This window comes from Centrocercus urophasianus, unplaced genomic scaffold, assembly GCF_019232065.1.
Source record: "Centrocercus urophasianus isolate 14NV4802_14NV808 unplaced genomic scaffold, USGS_Curo_1.0 seq_14, whole genome shotgun sequence".
NCBI lineage: Eukaryota > Metazoa > Chordata > Aves > Galliformes > Phasianidae > Centrocercus > Centrocercus urophasianus.
The window spans coordinates 16,193,434-16,220,638 of NW_024884586.1; the positions used below are offsets into that span (position 1 = coordinate 16,193,434).

At 37.0% G+C, this 27,205-nt stretch overlaps 1 protein-coding gene across 1 annotated transcript; it reads left to right on the forward strand.

Moving 5' to 3' along the window:
* The first annotated feature begins 2,198 nt into the window (after positions 1–2,198).
* On the forward strand, positions 2,199–23,147 carry SPI1 (Spi-1 proto-oncogene). Its single transcript, XM_042814859.1, has 5 exons — positions 2,199–2,553; positions 8,695–8,788; positions 15,707–15,894; positions 21,523–21,679; positions 22,299–23,147. The coding sequence occupies exons 1-5, from the start codon at positions 2,509–2,511 to the stop codon at positions 22,613–22,615; spliced, it is 801 nt and encodes a 266-aa protein (XP_042670793.1). The 5' UTR covers positions 2,199–2,508; the 3' UTR covers positions 22,616–23,147.
* The last annotated feature ends 4,058 nt before the right edge of the window (positions 23,148–27,205 follow it).

The window sequence follows — 27,205 nt, forward strand, 5'->3', positions numbered from 1 at the left end:
AGGAAAAATAATTCAACTTGATATGATTATTAAGTGTTTTCAAAAATTTAATCTTCCAGTTAGGCAGGATTTTCTCCAATCCTCCAATCCAGATCTCCTCCAAGGATCTAGGTCAAAAGACCTTCCATTAGGAGCAGAAGTATTCTGTGGTGACAAATATAGGACAAAATGTCAGTTATACTCAACAGTGAGGAAGTCCATTGTTTATTTTAGTAAGAATGTCACTGGTAATGTTTCCATACAGCTATAAAAGTGTAAACAAGCATTTTCTTTAACTTCTAGCATTTCCATTTATGGAGATTCTCTTCTTCCTAGGAAGTTTATTCAACTTCTGGACTTTCTGCTGCTCCCCGAGCTTTCTGGCCTATTGTTTTGCTCTAATTCATCATAGAGATAATCAAGCTGATTATTTATGTAGATAAGCTTAATGTGTTTATGACTACTCATATATTAAACACAGTTGTTAACACTGATAATGTTGGTAATCTAGCTTTCCCTAAGTGCAGTAAGGCTGCCGCAAACTATGTATCCTTATTAGGTAACTTCCTGTGCTAAGGGGCAGTGCTGAAATATCCTCCAGTGTATTAAATATAGTTACATTCTACCCTAATAGAAAACCCCTTGTGCAAAGCATGACACTTTAAAACCTTCCAGTAGCTGCTTAATGTATCTTTCATCATACTGAGAATCAGATAGCTTATTTCTCTGTTCTAAATAGCCTTTTAAATGCACATACAGTTTCCACAATTCCTTTCATTACCCTATATGCAATGAATATGTATGCTACTGTATACTCCTTTCTTTTCTGTATTCATCAAACTTTATCATTAGGATTGTAATGTTGTCGCCTTCCTGTTTCCCCAGATAGATCTGATCACTTATAAGCTTTTATCCAAAAGGAGACTTGACAATAATCTCTGAAGCAGAAATTGACCGTTTAGGAACTTGCTTATTTCAAGGTTAATGTCAAGATTTCATGGTACAAGCAATGTAAGAATGAAATGGCTATGTATCAACTGATGCCAGTGAAATTCAGACTTGGGCATCAAGAGTTAATCTCCCAGTGTGTTTTGATCTTATCCCATTGCTAACATGGTTTGCTTATTTGGTTCCTTAGGGTGGGGAATGAGAGGAACTTGTGAGTAGCCTCTGGTTTTACCAATGTATGAGGGAGGAAGTTTGAAGTGGCTAAAACTCCCCCTCATACATACACCCAGGTGAGTGGTGAACAGGCTACTTTCAAAAGCAGAACCTGTGGCACACGGGCATACTCTGAAGGGGAACAATCCAGAGAAAGCAACTTCACTTTTCCAAGATATTAGTAACTAATTGCAAAGCAAGAAGACATTTTGCAGAATGAAAGAGTTCTCCCATTGCAGCAAGGCCCCATCCTTTACACCCTGCACTGTGACCCACTCACCCCTTGAACCTTGGTGAGAAGGGCACGTGTTCAGTGTAGACAAAGCAGTACTGACTGAAGTAGAGAAAGGGGAAAGAAATTGTGCATAGAACTTAAGTAAAACTTTTACATGCAATTTCAACATCTGGCTGTTCAGATACCAGTCCATAAACCTTGCTCTCTAGTTCTCACTATCAAAGGCACTCTTCTATGATAAGTAAAGCCATTATGTGGCATTTAATGCTTTCTCCTTTCCAACTTATTTTATCCTTGCAGTGCCTAGAAAGAAATCACAAGAAACAAGTAAGTAGACTTAATATTTTTCTCTGTATAATTTTGCTCTGCAGCAAATTTTATGGAGAAAGTCTCACAGGTTCAGTTTGGTTTTGTAGAAAATGATATTTTAACATTAAAAACTGGTTAAAAAAAATAAAAATATATATATTTTAAATATTTGAGAATGTGTACTTGAAACTGCATACTTTTTTCTTTCCTTTCTCTTAATTCCAATCAGGGCTATTATTAAATCAAGTCTATGCCACTGCACTATCTTCACAGAAGTTGTCAGGCTCTGTGATCATTAAACTGGAGAGCAGTACCATCATTTGTTTCCTCCACAGCTGGAAGTACATAAGCTTACCACAGCACACTGTACCCATACACTTGTTTATTGGTAGCAGGCCCAGGCGCTGGGTTGCTGATTATACAGCAGGCACCTGCTCAATACTGATCTGGCTTGGGGCAGACTTCCTGTTAGAGCGCCACAGCTCCCTGAAATGAGATTTATGCAAACTGGCTAAGAGCTGTGATGATGTCACAGAACACTGATAGACCCAAGGGCTATTTCCCTTCTACAGACTTGGAAAGAAGTTCACCTCAGAACCTATTAGGGCAAACTATGAAAACTTGTTAGGGTTATTCTCCTATCCTGAGATCCACCACTGCAAAGGGACTTCACGAAGTCCAAGGATCTCACTTTTGTTCTTTTTTTTTTTTCTTTCTTTCTTTTTTCTCTTCATTGTTTTTGTTTGTTTCATGTGATTTTTCAAGTCAGTTATTCTGGATGTTTGAAAACTGAATTAAGAAAAATTCACGCTGAAATTGGCTGAATGTTGCAAGCTTGCAAAATGGAAGGATTTCCCCTCATTCCCCCTGTGAGTATATGGGCTTTATTTCTAATGTGGATCATTGGGTTCAGTAGCAAAAGACAAAGCAGAAAAACATTTTAATATTTGAGAATGTTCTCTTTTGGCTTACATTTGTAATGCTGAGAAAATGGTTCAGATCCTGGGTTCAGGTCAATAGATAAATCTTGGGACAACATTACAATGAATGGGAAATTAACGTTTCCTCCCTACGCTTGTATCGGATCTTGATCTCCATTTGCTTTCATAGATTAAATGCATGCTAGTTCTGTATGATATGCATATGGCAAGTCAGTACAAGTACCAGCTTTGTGATATTAGGCCGACTCTTGCTTTGAGTTGTAATTTTTCATAATCTGGAGACCTATATAATTTGTGTATTTAACTTTATATCAGTCTTAGAGTTGCTGAATACTGATTCTAACTACTGTAGATTTTTGGACTCTGTGCTCTTTGTAAAGATGGTATTTTAGTCTCTACCTTCACATTCTTCTGAATCTGAATTTTCTTGAATTCACTTGTTGTAAAAAAGTAACTGGTGAATGAGGGAAAAACTTCACTGCGCTTAATTGGGCCTTTCAATATTTTCTGTTAGACACAAATTCTTCTGTATGATAACAAGGCTACCTCTATCTTTTTTTTTTAATTTATTTTTTATTTTTTAACTCTGAAGCATTGTTACGCTGCTGTAATATATTCTACCATGAGTTTGAAGATCAGTTTTATGAAAATGTAATGGCACTAGCCTGTCGTTGAGAAACAAACCTTCATGGGGCATTTCTAAGCAAAATGGGACAGAGGCTCTAACAAGATCTTATGAAGTTTGTGTAACCTAGAGTGATATCAGATAAAGTGTTTTAATTGTTGTTTTTTTTTTAAATGTGGTAGATAACTTACAGTACTTGCTATATGTGGAAAAAAAGACAATGCCCAATCAAGAGTCCTTTTAATAAAACACACATCATGTTTGCTTTTTGTATTGTCCCACCTAATGAAGATTAAACCATATTTCCTTATCTTCAGATCTCCAGGAAAAAAAAAAAATGGTAATTTGAATTTCTTTTCTGTCTGGAATCTATATTGATTGAAAAAAATACTTGCTTCTTACATTTGGGAGATTGTTTATTCTAACAGTTAATCAGTGGTGACCTTAAAATTTACTATTTACCCAAAGTGTGAGAAGACCCTAAAAATCTTTTTTAATTTTTGTAAATACGTCAGCATAAATACCCAAAAAGAAATTGAGAGCATGAAAAACAATAATTTATAGATTTTTCAATATGTTACTTGGTGAGCTTGCCAAAAATCCCCTTCAAAAGCACCCAAACCTTGTCCTCAATTACCCAGCAAGCAGCATCTCAGTTTTATTATTATTGTTGATTTTCTGTCTACTCAATCACTCAAAGCCAACTTTCCTGTACTCTTTCTTAAAGTACTGAATTCCAGTTCATACATTGAATAATTTGGGGGGTTGGACTCAACAATCTCTCGAGGTCTTTTCCAACTCCTGCAATTCTGTGATTCTGTGAGTAAAAATCTAACATAGTCTCGCTTATATTCTAACTTGTTTTGCAAGTAGTATTCTGGCTGAAGTCAGGTTAATGAAACAACAGGCAGTAAAAATACAATTGCATCTTAAAGGAACACTCGGTAATTTGTTTCTTATTTTTGTGATTAATGCATTCAAAAGTGAGTATTTATGTGTTTTGTACTTTCAGAATTGTTTCAAGTGCACTTTGAGCAGGGTGAATTACTGCCCAAGCATGGCATCACTATAAATGTCTGTGCCTCTTGGGACTTTTTCTGAGAAGAGACATTACCCTGTTTCTGCACAGGGGTTCCTGTGAAGCAACGTTTTACTCCTCTGTCCCTCCCCTTTCAGTTGAGGGTGGGTCAACAACTGCCTTCTTCTCAACTCTGCTGGGAAACTTGTAACCTTCCTTTGGAAAACGCTACTCCAGAATTTTAGGAGTACGCATCTTTCTGCAGACTATGAATATTTGTATGGCAGAGTACTGCAAAGTGGACCCAAGTCTTCCAAGTGGGCTCTATTTATATATTTGAGTAGGGCCAAGGTGGTCACTGTAGAAATCACAGCTCTGTATGGAGGTTTGAGAGTGAAAAAAGTCTCTCCAAACTTGCTATTCCACAAAACTGCTTCACCCCAGCGGTCTGGTAAGGCTGGCCCAATGAGTGATCTTGCTAGCATTTTTACTCATCTTTTCTAAAATAGTTATACTGTGGTTTTTTTTTGTTGTTCCCCCCCCCGCCAAGGAAATATAGTTAATCTTGGCCTTAAATTTGTCTCAGCAGCACGTTGTTGGAAACCATGTAGAGTATTTCTGTATCACATGCCATTGAATAGTTATGATGGAATAATAATGAAAGCATGTAGTGAATTTATGATCACCTGAAATCATCTGACCAGGACAATTTTTGGATTGTTATTCAGTTGAGTCTCCTGTATCACACTTAACCAATGCCAACCAAATTTTCTCCAATAAGTTTTGTGGCTTTTCCCATGAGTTTCCAGAGCGAAGAAGGAAGATAAAAGCAACTCTGCATTTACCATAGTCTGCGACAGATAAAATACTGACCTCTTTCTTTAGGTTGGAATATGGTTTTAGATAACATTCTGCACTTCAGGGCATGCAGGAAAGGAGATATCAACTTCAGGCCACAGCTATGAGTTGTTAACAAATCATTCAGTCACTGTTTTGCATGAAAACAATTGATAGAACAAATGGCCATTGAAATCAGTGTAAAAGTTAATTCTAAAATAACTAATTCTTTGCTTTTTGTCTGGTGAAACAAAATAGTTCAATGTCATGGAAGTGCTATTAGTAAGAAAGATGGTGAAATATGTATGTGGGTGGGGAGGTTCCAGAGGACAAAGTGGGTAATGATTACTGCAAGAGGCAGCACAGGGTGAAACCTCTTCTTTCCAACTAGAGACAAATAAGCTTTAAATAAAACCTAAAAGAAGAAAACTCAAAGAGAGATTTCAAACAGGTTCTTGGATATATTTTATCTGTTGAATAGAGGAAAATATCCCACATTTCCATAGGATAAAAATAATCATGGAAAATATGATAGACAAGCTTATTTAAGTATTTAATATAAATATTCCCATATTAATTTATGTACTCTTGACGATCAGACACCAAGATGGAAAATGGTGCCATTTCAAATTGTTTGTAGTGATGGATTGGTCCAGGTTGTGTAAATAAATAAGGGCAGACATATACATATTCTATCCAATGGACTAGTAAGCAGGAAAAAAATCAAGAAAATTCCAACAATTCATACTAAAGAGACTAAGCTCCAGACTTTCAACACAGAGTATGTAAACACAGTGATCAGTGTAAAAGCAGACTGTTTTGAAGATGCTGAGTATCTGCATCTCTGCACTTGATGAGAACTGTAACGATTAGGGAAATGGTTTTTTTTAAGAGTCTATTTAACACACCTTCCTTTAGCTCTGGTCACTGTACATATCTGAACTTGTAAAACAAGCTTTTCATTAGTAGAAGTACTTCATTCTCAGCTTTCAAAAAAACCATTTCAAAGAAACCATTGGCTGATAAAGTATATATTAGACTGAAATACAAGAGTTTGGAAAATCTTAGGGAAGAAGAGACAGCTAAGGAGGAATGCAACTAGGCAAGTCAATTATTCTTTTCCATGTCTAAAACTTTTGAATTTTTGTCATTTATCTTTTTTGGACTGCTCTTTGGCCTGTAAAAGCATGACTGGTAAAGTTTTTGTTGTAGCAGTAGAAACTTCATATGTAGCAAATAAAGCTTAATTGACTATACACTGATTTCTTTGGAAATTTGTTTACTCCAATAAGTTACAACTTTGGATGCATTTATATATGGAAAATATGTATAATTTCAGACAGTTTAGCATATTTGAACTGAAAGGAAACAAGTATATATACTTTTCTAGTATACATACTTTTCTATATACTCTTCTGTGATTTTTTTTAACATCCATTTCTTCCAAGGAGAACGATACTCATTTTGCATTTGGATGTTGAAGTCTCTCTGTGTTTTCCTCTGAATTATGACAAATGATCATTTCTGAGTATGAAGGCTGATATCCCATAAAGGCAGGAATTTCATAGTGACATTCTTCAGGCTACACAGTTTTAACAGAAAGCATATATTTATGAATATGGAGTAGTAGGGTGAATTAATTTACAGAGATAAGGAAGACAATAAATTCCATTCAGAATGTCATCCTCCTGTCTGGTCTGTAAAGAAGGCAAAGCAAGGCCTCATTGCTTTTCCTTTGAAGAGATCAGAAAGCACCACAGGTGTAAGAAATCAGGACGACTGAATGCATATAATCAGTCATGGTTAGAGAGAACACAAAGAAAATGTGTAGAAAGAAAATAGTAGAAACAGAAGCATCAGAGAGGAGTTGTGTGTGCTTCTGTCTCCTTTTATCATCCCTCTGAAATCCAAAAGTGGGTTGCCCTCTTCATTAAATCTCTTCTAGTCAAAGGGAAATTTTGTTGGAATCACATTGATTTGGAAAAGGAAACTGGACCTATCATTTCTAGAGACCAGAAATAAGAGGAGTCTCTTCAGTGGTATCCCTGCTGTGGTTCTAGTAAATGATAATTTACTCCCTTTCTTTAGTATTCCCTTACTGTCTATTTCCAATGTATTTTCTTACATTGTCTACTGTAAGTTATAATTTTCTCAAGATTTTCTCAGAACAGCTATTTACCATCATAGGTTATATGGGGAGCTGACAGACAGGCAATGGATTCGCTCCTGAGGCTTTGAGCCTCATGGGTCTGATGACCAAGCAGTGTGTATATTGTGGAAGTCATGATGTTTTAAGCAATTTTGCTGCCAGATTCTAATACAATAAACTGATAAAACATGCAGCTGCCATTAAGAATATATGGAGGTCCAAAGTACTTTGTAAAATTATTTTCTAACCTTTTGTGTTCTAACATCTTACTCTTCTGGGAATAAGTCCATCTTTTTCTTGATCTGCTTTGTTCAGTGTCATCATATAAATTAAATTCTTAGAAAATGGACAAATTTTTAATACTATATTTCCAACATAATGAACTGACAAATAGAAGAATTAAAGACAAGAATTATTGAGCAATAACAACTCTGGTCTAGTTATATCCAGAAATAATTCCTTTTCTTTTGTCAGCTGCTTATCTACCACCTCCATTTGGATCGTAATGGCAACTAATGCCATAGGGTTCTTGTTCATGAGAATCTAAAGGAGTAATAAAAAGAGAAGCCTCACCTGCATTTCTAGCATGCTGTCACCATAGCCTAAGCTTGCAAAAGACTGGTGAATATATGAGCATATAAACATATGCACATGTTTTTCTATCAGTTATTGTATTATTTTAAATTTGTCCTTTTCTTTAAAGTTTGTTATGCTAAAGGCATTAACAGAAGAAAAATGGTTCTATTAGTACCTCTCAGAAATAATCTCCTTTCAGAGCAAGTTGCAAGAAGGTTTTTCATTTCTACATTGCTGCTGACATCACAGGACTTTTTTCAGATTGGAAGAAATTATTGTCATGAACTTCGCTGGTCACTGCCTTGCTAAAATTTCTTTTCCTGCTCTCCATTGACATCATTACCCCTACAAATTGTCACAATTTAGTAAGATCTGCTTAAAAAGACCCAGAATAACATGCTCAGGCAAGGCAAATTTCTTCTTTCTCTGTTGTGTATAGGAGGAAGAAGAAAAAGCATCTGTTAGTATGAAGAGAATGTTTCTCTGCTGGGCTGGTGTGGTGGTATCTTAGCTTGGGCCTCCTGTCCAAGGTAGCTGGATAGAGGTTCAAGGATGGGTTATAAAGAACTTGTGCAATACCACATAACAAGTTATGTTATACAGACAGCAGAAAACTCTCACCACATCTAAGGATACGGATTTCTTTCTTTTTTTTTTCCTTTTTTTTTTTTTCTTGCAGAACATTATTTGGTGTCAAGCATTTTACTCCTGCTGCTTTAATAAGAACTTGAAGCCTCCCCCTTCCCTCTCTAGGCAATATAAAATGTGTTGGCATCTTCTCTTCACTAACAGATATGAATAATTTATAATTTTGAAGGAATTTGTCTAAGCTTATAGTTCTAAAAATTCCTTTTCGCTTTACAGCCCTCTGAAGATATGGTGTCCTATGAGTCAGACCTCTACCGACAGCCCCATGACTATTACCAATATCTCAACAGCGATGGAGAGAGTCATGGTGGTAAGTTAAAAAATATCTCCTTGGAACATAAGGTCTCATGGTATACCACTGGAAAAAGATTTTAGGACATTCAGGAAAAGAACAAACAAGCTGCTGCAATCTATAACATTACAGGGAGATAATATTAGCTCAGAAATTAGCAATATGCTGTTCTCCTTAACCTCTTCTGCTTAACAATACTATTCCAACCCAGCAATCGCAACACTGATTTCTCTGAAAGAGAATTTAAAAAGCACTAAATGATGCAAGGTGCTTCCAGGACATTCAGTGTATTGCCAGGAAAGTGGGACCTCTTGATCTCCATTTTCATTATCTTCAGGGCATTTTTAATTTCCTCTGCAAATCAAAACCACTCTGCTTGTTTCAGAAGTCAGAGGACATGAATTTGCAATACTATACTACTCTTCTTGTACTCCCATCTCCAATTCCTTTTTGAATTAGGTCTTCAGTACTCCGTGCCTTTATTCTAATTCTGTTTCTCCAGCATTTGGCTTTTTCTAGCTCCATATATTTCTCTTTCTTTTGATCCCTTTCGCATGCCGCCACATCTAGCTTCAACTTTCACTCTTCCTCCAGTACAACCAAGTACTTCCTCTCTCTAAATCTATGTAAAACTTCCTTGTTGCTGTTTGCACATAAACCTAGCTAAAAGTGAAATAAATTGTCGTTATTATTACACACAATTTCAGAGCTTTGGTATCTTCCGTATTTTCAAATCTTGTGAGGACTGGACTGTAAATCAATGCAGAGGGGAGAGTCCTGCTTTGTGACTTTTGTCTACTGCACAGTACAATGGTCTGACAACACCACCCTGGAAATATCAGGGTCAATATTGACTCAAGAAGGAAAAGCACCGTTTTTCTGTATCACTTGTGGCAGTCCCTTCAGAACCTGGAATTTCCCTAAAAGACTCTTATTGATATAGCAACTACATCCATCACTACATAATTTAAGGCATCTGACAATTTCACAGAATAGCAAGTTACAGAATAGGGCATTAAACTGAAAAAGATTCCTATCTAAATTTGTTCTCTATATTGCATTCAGGAAAGACAAACAATATTCTTAAGGCCTAGAGACAAAGAATTACTTCATTTTTTTATAAGTTATCTCGTGGCCTCTGTGAAGTAATGTTCATCAAACCTAGGAATTTCCACATGGAAATTCAGGGTTTTTACAGTACAAACCAAGACTATTTACACATCCATAAAATGAGCATAACATTTATTATCTCAAAAGGCAATTGTGATAATTAAACAATAAATATAAAATATGCCATGTAGGAAAAAGCACTGGGAAAAGACATTTCTCTCATTAAATATAGGTTACATAAAGCAGCAACACCTCTTCATCTTTCATAGTCTTATCATCCCACCTGTTTACTGCCCAATTTTTCTTCTGGAAGGCTGTTCCTAAGCTACACTGTTCAGATCATTAACATGATTTTACCTGTCACAATAAATACTACAAAAACACAATGTCACCTTTGTAGGTTATGGCCCAAGTAGTACCCATACGTTTTGAAAAGACTCCAAAATACCAACACCAAGAGGCAACTTTATCCCAGCCTGAACATTTCATTCCAATTTTTATTTATGACAGGATTTGCAATGTAGTTGGTTATATCCAAACACATGTCAAATGCTCTCCTGAATTAGTCACCATCTAAGAGATCAATGAACAACAATGCATCCAGAGGGAGTGAAATACGCAAAGTGAAAAGCCAAGTAGTGGATCATGAGAAAAGCTATGTGGAAGTGCAGGGACGTTACCAACTACTAAATGCTCAGAACAATGTGGATAAAAGTGCAATGGCTGACAAATTATGGGGAAAATGAATAAATAAGGTGCTGCAGTGATAATGGTGAAGTAAAAGAGGTGAGAACATGAATAGATTGAAAAAAATAAGAAATAGGACAGAATTGAGGAGGAGAAGTTCAGCTTTGGGTACAGTGAGATCACTGAGAATATATACAATACAGATTTTATAGAATTGTAGAATGGCCTGGGTTGAAAAGGACCTCAAAGATCATCTAGTTTCACTTCCCCTGCCATAGGCAGTCGCCAGCCATTAGACCAGGCTGCCCACAGCCACATCCAGCCTGGCCTTGAATGCCTCCAGGTCTAATGCCAGATAGTAATAGATGCTGCAAAACTGAATAATTATCCTGACTGTGCTGATATAGGACTGCTAACAAAATAGAAACTAAATAGAAAGTCTTGCTCAAGCATCAGACTCTCTCTCCCTCTCACTGGTAACAAATTATTTTTGTGAAGGAGATATGGCAGTGGGTTATACTGTAAATCTGTGCTGCATGCACTGCTGACACTTTTCTGAAAGACAGTGCTAAAGACAACCCTTACTCTATGTCTACTTGAGTAGGTAGCATAGTGCACACAGCACAGCAGTGTATGACTAACTTTAATACATAAAGGATCACTGCCATAAGTGAACACTCAATCTAACATCCAAAAACACATCATAGAAAACCCATATGTTGGATCATAACATGCACCATTTGAATTTATTTTGCATACTATAGTTTAATTACTTTGTAAATACACCTGCCTTCACAAAGGACAGAAATTACTTGAGTGATCATGTATTAGACAATCACTCTGTCCTGAGACTGTACAGTAGTAAGTCCGTAAATGTAATATAGCATATTTTGTAACACTAATGCAATCTTAGTGATTGCATTTGTCTCTAATTTATTACTAAACAGCTTTGGTTTGATAAAAATCACCTGTTGTTTGAAGCTGAATGTTGACCATTGCTCATTTTGTTGATAGCGTCAATGAAACTTAACAGTTTTTGTGGGCTGGAATTTTATTTTCTTCCCACCTCCTGGAGTAATGTGATCATATAGGAAACTCTGATTTTGTTAGGATTTTAGCCAGTGTAGAAGCGGAGGAAAGTCCAAACATGAGCCTTAGCCTTAAATACTATATGGAAAATAGAAAGAACTCCAAACTCCATTTAAAAATCCCCTCACATTTTTAAAGACATTCTCATGACTTCCTGGGTCTGAATTAGGGATTTTCAAACATTTAATATTATAAAAATAATGAAGTTTGTCAGATTTAAAGTGAGAGTTTATATGATCCTGTTATTAGAGATAATACTGCTACACTGTTCAGGAATATGGGATTTCACTCAACGTGGAGCAGTCCTGTAGTGTAGACATTTTGCAGTGTCCTTCAATATTTTTCTCATTTCCTTACGGGTTTTTTTCTGGGTTTGTTTCTTCAGACAAGTGAAACACAATGGGAACATCTAAGCTGTACACTGTGGTAGTGTGTAAGAAGTCCTCTGCCACATTTAGTGTCTGTGCAGCACAGGGCAGAACCACTCAGCCACTAGCTCACACTCATAAGCACAGACATGCCTTAGATGAGGCAAAGTGCTGTGCTGACAGAGCTGTTGCATTTCCTGTTCAAGAGCTGGCTCAGGAATTTCTTGCACAGTTTTGCACTGCATGATGAAAATTTATCTTGTTATTCTATAAAAAACACTTCTCCTAAGCCTATTTCATATTTTAGCTTCTGGATCTGATGGTATCTGTTAAAACAGGAGCAAAGCAAATCTACGTTGGGCAAAGGATGACCAAGAAACTACAGTTATGTTTCTCATTTTGAGATTAAGAATCTATTTCCATGGCAAATAGTAGCACAATGTTTTTAGGTCTGCTATTGCTTCCCAACAGTCTAACATCCCTTGTGCCATTAGAGGGAGTTTAGAGCTCATGACTGTCCTTCCTCTAACCTTTCACTACATACAACACCAAAACAAACACCATCTCCATGCCTCTATAAGAGAGAATTTTTTTCACATCCTCTTTCACTTCATAAGAAATTTCTCACAATGACTCCATTGTGTAGCTATTGCTTGGCTTTTAATGACATTTTCCTTGACCAAAATAATAGACACTTTCCATTTCTAGAATCTTTTTCTCCTTTATTTTTTCTTCTCTCCACTTTAAATTTTTTGTTGTTGTTGAAAAGAATTACTATGCATCGTTAAAATAACAGGAACAATAACATGGAAAGAAACAACTCTTAATACCTGCAGATGGAGATACTTAGATTTTTTTATGTATTAATTTATTTTTTATTTTATTAATGTGCAATAGCTCAGCCAAGAAGGTTAATTGTGGAGGAGTCTGAACACAGAATTTGGGATTTCGTTTTCAATGCAATTAAAACAGTATCTTTTTCCTAAGTATCGCTGTGAAACTATCAGTAACTAAGAAAGATACAAAGATTTTTCTCATGTCACAATTTTCATGTGCTGAAGTAATTTCTGGCAGACTTATTTTGTAACATTTTAGTATTATGTGGTCACTGATAACCTCATAATTGTATTTTTTACAACAGCACATAATTCAATAAAAAAAAGAATTCAGTAATGAGCAATTAACATGAACATGCATAAATAATGTTCTACTGATATATATATATGTATATCTTTTTTAAACTACAAAAGAGTATAGAACAATTCTGGAGACAGTAGGAACCTTGTTATAAGCTTATATAAGCTTCAGCAGGTTAAGAAGTACCTGTAAGGACAAAAATGTCATTGCTAATAAAAACATTTAAGAAGAATCAGAGGTAGACTGCCTGGAGTATGCGCAAGTACTCATGGCAATGCATGTTAGAAACATATTGTCTTGACTGCTTACTACCATAGCTACTACAAGTCAGACAGCTGAAGATGTACTGTTGACATCCTGACAGAGTTTTGTCTAGGCTTTGTCATCCTTATGATTATTAACTGACCTCTTTTGCTGCAGTAGATATTCAAATTCAAAGGATCTTTGAGAAGATACACTGACAGCTGACAGAGGAGCTTCTGCACAAGGAGCAGAGTGAAATCACTCTAAGAAACACAAACATAGACTAACCATGCAACATATTCACAATTCACTACAAGTTATCATATGGGTTGCTAGTGGTAGATCAGTCTCCGTGGTTGACTATAAGTAAAGAACTCTTCAGTAAATTAACCAAGTAAAAGCATGAGTTAGTATGGCTCAGACTTCCAAATAAACAAGTAAGCTTCAGATTGAAAGTGTCTGAACCCTCCTGCAAGGACAGATAGATAATCTGTGCAGTCATACTCACATGCTTTGCTATTCCCTGAACAGATTTGAATGTAACAAGTACCTGGGTATGCTGCATCCATAAAATCCCTTCTACAAGAGAAAATAAAATTGGTCTCTAACACTAAGCTAGGAAAAGTTGCTATTTTATAATTATGCATTAAAACTTTGGGCTAGAAAATCATGTTTAGCCCATGGAAAGCACTATACTATACAACAAAACAAAGAAATTACAAAGTAATACAGCAGCTCCCCAAGTACTTTTATGAGCAAATTTCCATCCCTTAAACATGAAGTTTGGTTTGTCCATGGTTCACCCACAATTCAAAAAGCAGGAAGGACAAAGAAAGTAATCACTAGCATAGTGAATGGTCTGCTAGAGCTTCCAAATACAGGCCTGATCCTTGCAGCTACAAGCTACAAGTTACCAAGTACAATTATGTTTGTAATAAACATATCACTGGGCTCCCTCTAAAGGAAGCCATGTTCAAAGTCACAATCCCCATTTTCGGATCCCCAGTGAGGCTAGACTTAATTGCTTGAAATGGAAATGGGGAAGGATGAGGAGTTCAAAGCTGAGAAAAAGAACAAAATTGATATTGAGAAAACAATATTCCTAGCATGTTAGATAATGTCATACACAATAACACCATATTGCAGAATGAAGCAATTGCTCTTCTCTTTATCACTTCAGTACAACTACACTTGGAACAACATATTTAATTCTGCTCGTCACATTCAGAACATTGCCAAGAGCTGGGAGAGAATTTAGAAAAATGCACAGGTATAATTAGGGAGCTGAATATACTGATTTTTACTGAAAGACTGAGCACTAAACACATGCAGCTGGGCAAAGTGATTATTAGGAGTAGACTGTAAGAGTACATATTAACAACTTAAAAACGTGTGAAGGGTAGGGAAGAAATTATTTATAATAATACAGAAGAAGAAAACTTGAAACAGTAAGATATAAACTGTAGGAGTTACATGAAATTATGAAGAAATTCTGGTGTTGCATAGAGCAGTGTATGAAAAGTTACAGTCTGGAAGGCTAGATCCAAGCTTAGTGAGAGCAGAGGACATGATGACTTTGATTTTAAACAAGAGTACACATAAATATGTACATAATTTGACTGCAGCTACTGCATGTAAGAGAGAAATATGGCACGGAACAATACAAATTTCCTCTAGCAGTTTTCAATTTGGAGCAGCAAAAAAATTATGAAAATTTTTGAGAGCTTATATTGAACAGTGATCTAAAACTGAGAATTGCATGGAAATTAATTTGATCTCAAAAGTAAATAAATTAAGAAACAGATTACAGAAATGTGTTGCTAAGTCCTGTGCCTTGTGTGTAGCACTCCTGCAATTTTTTGCTGGTTGATGAAAATAAAGAATTTTCATCTGCTTGTTTCTATGACATGAGGAAAATTGTAACTACAATCTGACAATATGTAAATTGGGATATTTTTTGAGAATGAAAAGGTAGAATTGTTACAGTCTCTTCCTAAGACAGGTGCCAGCATTAATATCTTTCGCATCTTGTGCTACATTCTCACCAAAATCCATCGCTCTTTCTAAGATTACTTTCCTATATAAAGAGGCATAAGTACTGCTTTCCAGCCATACATGTTTTGGAGATTAGGAAAAGAAACTTTACAGAAATCTATAGAGATTGTCACCAAGGAAAGACAGGTCTAAAGGAATGGCATGGAGTAGGCAGAAAGGAGAGTGGCAGAAGTAGAAACCAGTGAAAGGCACATAAATGCCATGTTTCTTGCTTTTGTAATGACAGACAAACTGTTATTTTCTTTAGATCATTACTGGGAGTATCATCCACACCACATGCACAGTGAGTTTGAGACCTTTGGAGATAACCACTTTACAGAACTGCAGAGTGTACAGCCTCCCCAGCTGCAGCAGCTCTACAGGCACATGGAGATTGAACAAATGCATGTCCTGGATTCTGCAATCCCAACCACACATATTGGACTCAACCATCAGGTATGGTCACCAACCCTTATGCAGAATTATGGTGATGGTTAAGGACAAGGAAAAGATTGCATCAGGGAATGCTTAATTTTATGCAAAAGAGATTGCTTATGAATTATATGAATTCTTACTGCACAAGTACTTGATGTAAAACTCTTCATTCTCAGGACAAATGTGGTTTAAACTTTAGTTTTATCCGGATGATGAGAAACCACGTTCCTCAAAATGCGCATAAAAAGATCACTGCACTTTGTGGAGTTTTCTGAAATTCAGATTTTTTTAAAATTTGGAATGACAATAAACTGTTCTGAAATCCTACAGAGGAACTGGGCCTGAAAAGCTGTAATAGCAAAATTGTCCTTGACTCCTGGGCAGTATTCTGAACTCCCAAGTGTCAGGAATGTTTTAAAAATTCCAAGTGACCCCTGCAAATTTATATGACCTGCTGCAAGAAATCCAAGTAAAGACAAGTCATTGGTGATTTTATACCGTGGCCAGCCTACTTGTGTTTTCACAGAATCATAGAATCATAAAGAGGCTTGGGTTGGAAGGGACTTCAAGGGTCAAGTTCCAAACCCCTACCACAGGAGGGCCCTAAATCAGATACAAGATCAGATTGCCCGGGGCCCCATCCAACCTGGCCACAAACACCTCCAGGGCTGGGGTATCCATAACCTCCCTGGGCAACCTGTTCCAGCACTTCAATGCTCTCTCAGTTAAAAACTTTCCTATATTTAATCTAAATCTCCCTTTAGTTTAAAATGCTTTCCCCTTATCCTATCACTATCTATCCCTGTAAAAAGTTTATTTATCTCATTTATAAATTCCCTTTAAATATTGGAAGGCCGCAATGAGGTCTCCCTGCAGCCTTCTCTTTTCCAGGCTGAACAACCCCAGTTCCTTCAGCCTGTCTTCACAGGAGAGATGCTTCAGCCCATGGATCATCATGGCCCTCCTCTGGACCCTCTCCAAAAGCTCCACATCTTTCCTGCACTGGAGGCCCCAAACTTGGACACAGTACTCCAGCTGGGGCCTCGTGTGGGCAGAGTAGAGGGGGACAATCACCTCCCTGACCCTGCTGGCCACCCATCTTCTGATGGAACCCAGGATACCATTGGCCTTCCAGACTGCAAGCGTGCACTGCTGTCTCATGTTAAGTTTTTCATCAACGAGGGCCCCTAAGTCCTTCTCAGCAGAGCTACTCTCAAAGAATTCTTCTCTCTGTTTTTATCTGAATGTAGCTAAATCATGAGCCAAAACACACTTTCTCGCCTCTTGCAAAAAAAAAAAAAAAAAGTTCTCCAAAGTACATCAGTCACCCAAGTGCCAGTGTATGCTCACTAAAGCTGAAATTTTAATGAGTTCCATGGTATTGCAAAGATATTAGAGCAAAGTGGGTATGGAGACCACTTTTAATTCCTGATCCAACAAGAATGTGCTCCATGTCATTACTGGTAGCAAGCAGAAAGCTGTGTTATCTTGTACCAAGGAGTTTCCCAGGGCAGACAAACTGCAGGCACAATGTGCTCAATACAAGACAGGCTAGGGATGGGACCAGAGAAAGAACTGTTTGCCGATTACCCTTCTGCATGTAACGGTGCCAATGCTGAGGTTTTGTGAGAGAAACTGTATGCACACAATTGTTATTTTAGGGTGTTTTTTTTTAGTATTCAAACTGAAATTGCATGTAAATGCCGTATAAATTATAAACAACTTAAAAATTGAGTAAGTTAACATGATCAACAGAAAACTGACCTACTGAAAACCATCAAACTTCTTACCTATCACTGAGGAAAAAAAAAAATCATGAATATAAGATGTAGCTGCAAATATATATATATATATAACATATAAATATATATATATATAATTAGGACAAATAATAGAACATCAGCCTATGGGAATCGTCTAGTCCTTCCAGTTGTTCAGTGCAACAGCTAGCATGTAACAACCATTACATCTAACCAAAGGCAAAGAATAAAAATTGACTATGTTACAAATGTCTTTGGAAAAACCACCAAAAAATAAGAGAGGGTACTTCTGTTCAACCCACTTTCATTTTTCTCAGTTGTCATCTTTTGTCTCAGGAGTACTGTCAGAGAATTAATTTTGCTGCACTGTGTTCCCTCTCTCCCAAGGGAGAGAAGACAATAATAGATGCCCATCACTACCCTCCTCTTCCTAACCAGCTGGGAATCTTTGTTTTGTTGTTTTTTTTTTAACTTTAACCTATAGTTGCTCACGCAGGTGGTGCTCAACATGCTCTGAAGTTCAGACTTCAGTGCATCTCAGTCGCAGTTCTAGGCAACACTTTGCTATTCAAGGCATTTCTAAGGAAATTGAAACAGGAAGGAAAATCTATTCCTCAGCTGAATTTTTCAGTTAACTAACTGCACCCCTGGCTGTCGTGCAGAATTACACTTTGCAAATTAAGGAAAAACATGCAAAGAAACCTAGATCTTTCTGATAGTAATGCCTCCTATTTATTTCCACAGAAATTACAATATCACTATTCGATAGACCAAATTCTCAGCTACAAAAACGCTGTTTTTCAGCATAGTCACCACCATTAACTATGCATTTTCACCAGCGATGAACAAGAGCCTGCATGCTGTGCTCATAAAAATATGCATTGGCAGAGGTGACCCATTGTTTAACAGCTCCTATGACTGCATCATTGCTAGAAAAATGTTGCCCTTCAATGTTGCTGTCTCCAGTGCTGAAATACACCATTTACTGCCTCACTATGTTCACATTCACTGCTTGATCTGCATAAACACTCAGCAAGCATCAGTAAAGGTCAATTAGTGCCATTTTTTGCACATAGAGGAATTCAGTGACACACCTTTGTTTCAGACACACTTCCATGTCAGTCACCATTTTGTAATCGGATCCTCTGCTGCTGCCATACCACCAACATCTACCTCTGAGGTTGTGGGCCAACATAAAAAAAATAGAAAGCATTACTTTCAGAACAGACCTTGTATTTCTCTGATCTTCAGTTGATTGAATATTATTTTGTCAAATCAAATTCAAAGCACAAACAATCTTTGGGCAACAGTACCTTCAAACAGATGATCTCATCAAATAGAAAATGAAGAAAGGAATATTTATTTTGAAGGCAGAGTGAAAGGAATGGATGGAAAATAAGGAAAAATCTTTTATAGCGAGGGTGGTCAGGAAATGGAACATGTTGCCTAGAGATGTGGTTGATACCCCATTCCTGGAGACTTTCAGGGTGAGGGTGGATCAAGCACTGAGCAACCTGTTCATTGCAGGGGAGCTGGACTAGATGACCTTTAAAGCTCCCTTCCAACTCTGAGTCTATAATTCTACAATTCTGTGAAAACTGTGAAAAGCTTTAGAAGGAGGAAAACTACAACTGTATGCCACAGATTCTGAGAAGGTATCAGAATACAGAAAGCAGCTAGAAGTTTTCTCTCTCCAGATTTGTATTAACAAGTTGGCTCTTCCAAACAAAATAGCAAGTACTCTGCAACTCTGTGTAGCACACTTGGGACTTACACTGAGGCACTGCTGAACTGGGTGTAAGAAAAGTACAGCAGAAAGGAAAAGTAGAGACAGCATGGGGAAATTTTGTTTAGTGCTTAGGTTAGTCTCTGGACCTTCCTTTCCTTGTGAGATGCTGTTCATCTTCCATAGCGTGTTCCCACTTTCCCACTCCAGCTCCAGCAGAAACTGGTCCCCAGTGCACTCTAGATTTCCATAGCCTTTGTCTTTACAGAGGCAGCAGGTTCTTCTTCCTCCGTTCTAAAACACCACCCCACCTTCTCATTCCCCCTTCCCCCTTGACATTGTTTCTTCTTTCCTTGCTACCACTGAGGCTACAGCTCTCTTAACTGTAAAAAAGCTGAAGGTGACTCTGTGGTGAGGGCTAAAGTTTCGCTCTTGGGGATCTGACAGGAAACTTACACACACTCTTACCCAATCCTGGCCTTCCTGCCGTGTTCAGCTCCAACCAATCTGCCAACTCATTAACCGCCAGCTGCTCTGCCTTGAAACCAGCACTTTGCACACTCCTTATTGGGACATTTTAAACTGGTGCAAAACTCATCTGAAAAGCACCACTTGGCCAAGCCTGACATCGGGTGGGTGGTATGACTCACGAAATGAAAACCCACTCTGTGCCTCACAATCTAAATCTGTAGAGAGGGAATCACGCTAAAAATGTCGTGTCTTGATGGAGGGAAGGAAGAGCAATTCAAAAGCAGCTCACCTCCCATGGTTAGCAATCTGGCTCATTTCACGAGAACCACATTTTATTTCCTGCTATATTTGAGGATTTTTTTTTTTTAATTTAGAAATTGGGTTCTTACTCCCTGCCCCTCAGACTAGTCTATCTCTTATTCTTCATCAAGGAGCTGCAATAGTCATAGGGATCTGATCATGAGCCCCAACAAACCACACTGCAACTGAGAATTTGCAGAGCTGTGGTGTATTCCATACTGTTCCTGACAAGACCTCCATGTAAGGGCAAGGGAATTCCCTAGCACAGAAGCCAGCTTGCCAGCTCTGCAGATGAGAAATCCCCATCAACAGAGAACTTTCAGATAGCCACTTAGGAAAAGAGAACACAATCCAATATGATATATCCCCAGTGGTAAACCTATTTCTCTCCTCAAGGGGGAAATTCAGGACAAGAAGTTGATAGACATGTGTAACGCTGGCCTCAGAGATAAATGCAGTCCCACAATCATTTAGTGTTGTCAGAAGCTACTAAATCTGAGGAAGGAATTGAACAACAGAGTCAAGGACAGTCAAAGAGGCTATGCTGGGGCACAACTGTTCAGCTTTGCCAAATCCAAAAGAGCAGCTTCAAAAAGCAGAAAGGAAGTTGATCTCAAAAGTGGTTGTAAATAGGGGATAGATAACGGAGATCAGAAACTCAACTATCTTGGTACATAATCACTATATAGCAGGAGTTTGGCTGTGTTTTGGAAGCTCTGAAGGTATACTCAAAGCAATTATTACCAATATAGCTTTTTTTTTTATCGAGAAGGCTTGAGTTTCAATTTTCATTTTTAAAAAACATTCATATGATTATCAGTATATTAGGTAGGACACCAATTATAGGAATATATTGTCTTCAACCAGAAAAAAGAAAGAAAACAAAACTCAAAAAAGTTCTTAGCATATTAGAAAACCTGTTATTATGTAGAACTTTTTCCACCTTCTCTATCTATAGACATATAGATATATATCTTCTCTTATATATAAGAGATACAGATATCTCTATTATCAGCAAGAAGAAATGTATGTAAACTAGAAAGAGAAGGTACTCAGGAGGTATGGGGAAAGGAGGACAATATCACTTGCATAGGATATAACATATGGGAAAGTACTTTCACATTATAATTTCTCCTTTTCTCTCGTAAATACTTTTTTTAAGATGCATCCTTGCATATAGATTAAGTGTCAACTGTTATGTGGAGGGTTTTTTTAGCTGCGTAGTATTTATTTTTAATGCCTCTAAGTCATTCACTGTTAACCTAAACAAACTCATATGCCTGTTGCTTTCCCCCCCTTTCTCTGTAACTCTCTCTGACATCTCACTTTTTCTCCTGAATGCCCTTACTCTCTGTTGCTACTTGCTCCCCCTACTACTCTTTTCTCTCAAAGGTTTCCTATTTGCCCCGGATGTGCCTACAGTACTCCTCTCCACGACAGCCCAGTTCTGATGAGGAGGATATTGAGAGGCAGAGCCCACCACTGGAGGTATCAGATGGGGAGACTGATGGCGCGGACCCTGGGCCTGGAATCATGCATGGCGAGACAGGTCAGTGAAAAGAGTGCTTCTTGCTGAGCAGCTGTTACATTAAAATTACAATAATGAATAAAAAAGTTGAACTACTGTGTTAGTATTTTATCCCACTGCCAAACCTCCACTTTCCCTGATTCCTTTGCACTCTCCTGTCTTCTGAATCTTTTGTCACCATAGTTGTGTCTGTTATCTCAAATACCATTTTTTCATGTACTCCTACCTCTTCCTTTTGTTTTGTGTATTCAGGCTTCTCCCCAGGTTTTGCCATTTCTACTCCATTTTCCTCTAACAGAAGTGAAAAACAAGATAAGAACCTTAAGGAACTGATTTTTAAGAATGTTGAGCTCTGATGGCTCGGTACTTGTATAGCCTGTCCAAATTAGTTTCAGATTCGTTTCAAACTAATAATGTTTTTCAAGTATTTTCAAATTATAACAAAGGTTAGGTCTTTGAAATTTCTTATTCTCAAGTTTTTCTTCTTGGCAAACCAATCCACTTTATGTCTTTATGGTGCAACACTGTCTCTTCTTATGAATACAACAAATTGAAGAAATACACGACTGGCAAATTCTCCTGTTCCATCAGACCCTACACAATAATAGTAATGTTCCACTGCCTTTCTTCTCTCTTGCAGGCAGCAAGAAAAAGATTCGTCTGTATCAGTTCCTTCTGGACCTTCTTCGCAGTGGAGACATGAAGGACAGCATCTGGTGGGTAGATAAAGAAAAAGGTACTTTCCAGTTCTCCTCCAAACACAAAGAAGCATTGGCACATCGCTGGGGAATACAGAAAGGCAATCGCAAGAAAATGACCTACCAGAAGATGGCACGGGCTTTGAGAAACTACGGCAAGACAGGGGAGGTCAAAAAGGTCAAGAAGAAGCTGACCTACCAGTTTAGTGGAGAGGTGATGGGAAGGGGGGTCACTGATAGGAAGCATTATCCTCACTGAGGCCACGGGACCCTAAGCAAGAAAAATATTAAGACCTCCTGGCTGAAAATCAGCAGAGGAGATGGACGCGTCTTTCTCTTTGCTTCCTGTGCCCCCTTCTCTGCCTCTAAAGGGCCTTTACCATCAGATGTTTCTGGTACGAATTCCCTTTTTCAGCATCTGAGAATCCTAAACATGACAGAATTCTTTGCTTCCATCCTACAAATTGGACAGAGTTGGGAAATATAAGCAATGTACAAATATATTATTGTCGTGAAAGATTTTTTTGATTGTATTGTAACTAAAGAATACAGCTGATGAAGTTTTGCCTTCAAGGGTGGTGCTGTGTCACTCGCAGTGACACTGCATTAGCTTACAGCTTTCAGACTAGCATTAATACAGGCTCTGCCGCAGCTCTCAAAGCTAGAGAGAAGTTTGCAGATCTGAGAATGATACTGGTTCTTTTAAATAGTAATAACATGTACATATTTAATAAAATTTGATATAATTAAGTCCTAGTGTTTGCATAATAAATGATTACTTCACAGACAAATCTCATGGTGCATTCAATCATGCAGATACAGCTCACATTTGGTACCTAAACATAAAGCACACTGGGCTACAGGGCTCTCTCCCTTTGCCCCTACTTTTACTTTAAGACATCATCAGTGCTATCAAATTAAGAACCAAGGATAATAGGTGACATTCATTACTGTGAAAGAAGCTACAGTACTAAATTCAATTTTAGAATATATAGATACATCTTTTTTTTTTCTTTTCTTTTTCCCCGTGCAAATGAAGCTCTGCCAATTGAATAACTTCTGTTCACTTATACCAAGAAGGGCATTTATGGCTCTATCCGGTTTAGGACATAAGAATTAATCATGTTCTTCTGTGGTTTCAGTCATTTTCCTACTCTTGTTCTTTCCTGTTGCTTGCTTATCCACAGTGGTATCCTGACTTTGGTTTATGAACCTTTCTGGAAAATGAGATGTCTTTAATCATGTTTTTGCAGATTTCTGCCTCAAGAGGTTTTTAAGCTTTTAATTGTGGAATTTATCCCTACTGTAAAACAATAGTAACTAATAACAATTGCATTGTACAAATTACACTCAGAATGCAAAATAAATGAGAATTCAACACCTGAGATACAATGGAAAACTTACCCTGCGCAACTGAAAATGCTTAAGAAAAGCTATGCCAACAAACACTGAGAAAAATTATCACTTTAATGTTATTTAGCATATCCCAACTGTGATTAACAACTCAGAAATCAGGAAATGCCATAATGACTAAAATTAATGAACCTTTCTTTTTTTTCTTTTGGCCATTTCTACAAGTACGGTGTTACAATATATTTGATACACAGTTGGAAACCACTTTCAAATAAACAAACAAAATATTCACCCCAACTCCAGTACGTATCTGAAGTTCCAGAAAAATAATTTGTGAGTAATTTGTCCTCATGACTCCTGTATATGTTCTTAACCTCTGATCAAGACAACAGAAAAAAAGTATATGTTTTGATAACGTAAGAAGAAATAATAAACTGTCCAGGAGAAACTGAATTCCAAAATAGATTAGATGAAATGAGATAGGTATAAAATTAAGAAATAGGTTTTACTTAATATTAAATAATAGTAGAACTTGTCAAACACAACAGTGTTAAAGGCTTACTTTGGTAACATAGCTAACTTGGAGGTTTTCAGAACTTACTCCTCAGTGAAACCAGAAAGAGTTGAAAGTGACAAACTTCTTACAGACATGAGATCTCTAAGATACATCTAAATGTAGTTGCCTTTACATACAGTAACAATCTCACTGTGGAAGTGAAAAGTCTGGTGTTATCACTGAGCTACAGTGAGAAAGCAGCTCTTACTTTACAAATTTCACAATGTATACTTCACAATTCTACTTCACAGTTCTTGAACACAAGAAATCTATCAGTCAGTGTCAGCAATTGTCTGGGAGTTAAAAATGGATGAGGACTTCAGTACTTCATCAAAAAATAGTACATTCTCCTTGTCAAATATTTTATATTCAGTTAGCGTGTGATAGGTTCAAAAAACCTATGAAACCATTTAAGAATTTTTTTTTTCTCAAATCATACTGTAATGATTTACTTCCCATAGGACATAATGAAATACTCACTAACTAGGATTTGGATAAACTCCACCTGCATCCATATTGGAATTCTACAATGGAAGCTCAAGACCCTGAAGTGGCCCTCAGAGGACTAGAGCAATATTCAACCCTGACACATTTGAGGTTTCTTCATCCTGAGCTAGAAAATCAGGACTTTTCTGCTTAGTACATTTGACAACTCTGCATCATTGGTTGCTTTTATAAAGAGATAAAAGACATCTACCCTTATCACACATGCAGGTTTTATATTCTAGAAAACTGAAGGATTAATTCTTCATTAAAATGTCCTTATCAAAAGCACAGTTGAAAAGCAGAATTGATCATTTTTTGACACTGTAATTCAGAGGAGAAGAATCATTTCCTCTAGCAGGAAAACTATGATAACTGAACAGACCTAACTAAAGAGTTAATCATGAAGATGTTTAGGATGTCACTAAATGTATTTCAAGCTTGTCAAAAAACCTTCTTACATCTGAGAGTCCAAATTTTCTGTTTTTCTAGCATCTGACACTGAAGACAATTACATGATGATGAAATTATACAAAATTAAAATAATCAGAAAAGATAAGAAACTTTAAACGAGTGATTTGTGACCTGTATGTTACTTTAAAATATCGTTTTAGAGCAGCTTGTGCTGGATCTGAAAAATTTGCATTTTACACTGGTTCTGTCCACAAGAAAGAATCACAATATTTATACAAACAATACTGAATATACTTTAACAAGCAGGTTCAAAAATTCGTTAGACTCCAAAGTTGCAAACTTTTTCTCTTCCTCTTGTTAATAGTTTGCAATACTGTTTCTAAAAATATTTAATCCCCATCTGTTTCTGGTTAGGTTTTTCATCTGTGGCATAAAGAGTCTGAATAATCATGTGTAGCAGCTGTGAAGGAGACAAAATGATGTTTCTCCACCACAGTACCCTTTGTATCTCATCCAATCAAACTGGTCTGGATAGCAGGCTGTCTAATCAGACTGATTAGCACCATTTAGTTTCACATAGAAGCAAACTCTTTGGCTATTTTGGAGAAAAAATACCAAAAATAAATGTGACAGAATCATTTGTTTGGGACCAGAGAAGCACGAATACCAATTTTGTCTGAAAGAGGCCAATTGACAGACAAAAAGAGGTGCTGGAAAAATACAAATAAGTCAGATCAATCTGTACAGATGACCTACGATTATTACAAATTTATTGGAACATTTTGCAGTCCACTGCTGTTAGAAATTATCATATCTTTCAAAGCAAGCTTTCAAACTACAGAAAGTACAGTTGGATTTTCAACTAACACATGATGTCTACTACCTCCTTTAAAGAAATCTATCACCTTTATTAGCTGCTGAGCAGTTCCTAATCCATTTTCCTGAAACAATATTATTCAGAAAATCTTTACTGAGATAAATTCAAAATACTGAGCCCTACAAAATACTTTAGGCTCCCCTTCAAGCTATAGAATATAGAAAAATTGCAATGGTTGTACAAAGGGATAGTCTGCTTAGAACAATACACAGAGAGCTACCTTTTTTAGCTCTATGCAGTCTAAGAGAATTTTAGATATGTCAACTTCTGTGTTGCTACTCAGGAAGAACTGCAGTTAAAGGTATTATTATTTATTTCCCACCTGATGATCCACATTTATCACATCTCAAAAATTTCCTGAAAAATACATATATATGCAAACCCTAATACATTTGATATTTTATTACTTTCTCCTTCATTGCCTTTTATCTCCATAGCCTCACTTTCAGATTCATATATTGCCACAGTATTATAATCTGTACTTATCCTCATTTTGTATTTCAACAGGGTTTGTGCTCTATACCTTCCAGATTTTTTTCCCTCAGTTACCTCCTGCCCCAGCTTACTTTTTCTACCTGTATCCTTTTATCTTTTTCTTTTGCTATATCATTCTAGATTTTTATCCCCTTGTTCAAATCTCTGCACAACTAAAGTCACTTCATAATCATCAAGCTTAATTCATAATAGAGTGCCAACATCATAACAAGTACCTCTATCATATGACAACTCAGTTCAGTTTGTTTACTCTCCTGATTTTGCCTATACTTTCACCACATATTGTAAATTCATAGCAGAGAGTTCATCATACATAACAACATAATTAATCAATACTTTTCTTTAACAATCCCAGAACAGTACCTGCTCCTTGTGAATCCCACTCTTAAGTACATAAGGTGCTCCAAAAGTAATGCGTCCCTTTTGTTTCCATGGAGACTACAATGGATACAAAGAGCACAATAACACTATTCAATAGAGTACATTCTTAGCTACAAAACACTTTTTTTTTTTTTTAAACATAGTTACAGCCATCATTAGGTATGCATTTTCACCAGCAATGAACAGGAGCCTGTGTACCATGCACATAAAAAACTGCAGTAGTGGAGGTGACCCACTGTTTCACAGCTGCTGTGACTGCACTGTTGTTAGGAAAATGTTGCCCACAGTCC

Bases quoted from the DNA above. Each gene is read 5' to 3' on its own strand.
- SPI1 (XM_042814859.1), top strand. From the start codon at position 2,509: ATGTTGCAAGCTTGCAAAATGGAAGGATTTCCCCTCATTCCCCCT. The intron at 15,895-21,522 runs GTATGGTCACCA...TTTCTCTCAAAG, and splicing joins ATATTGGACTCAACCATCAG to GTTTCCTATTTGCCCCGGAT. The intron at 21,680-22,298 runs GTCAGTGAAAAG...TCTCTCTTGCAG, and splicing joins AATCATGCATGGCGAGACAG to GCAGCAAGAAAAAGATTCGT.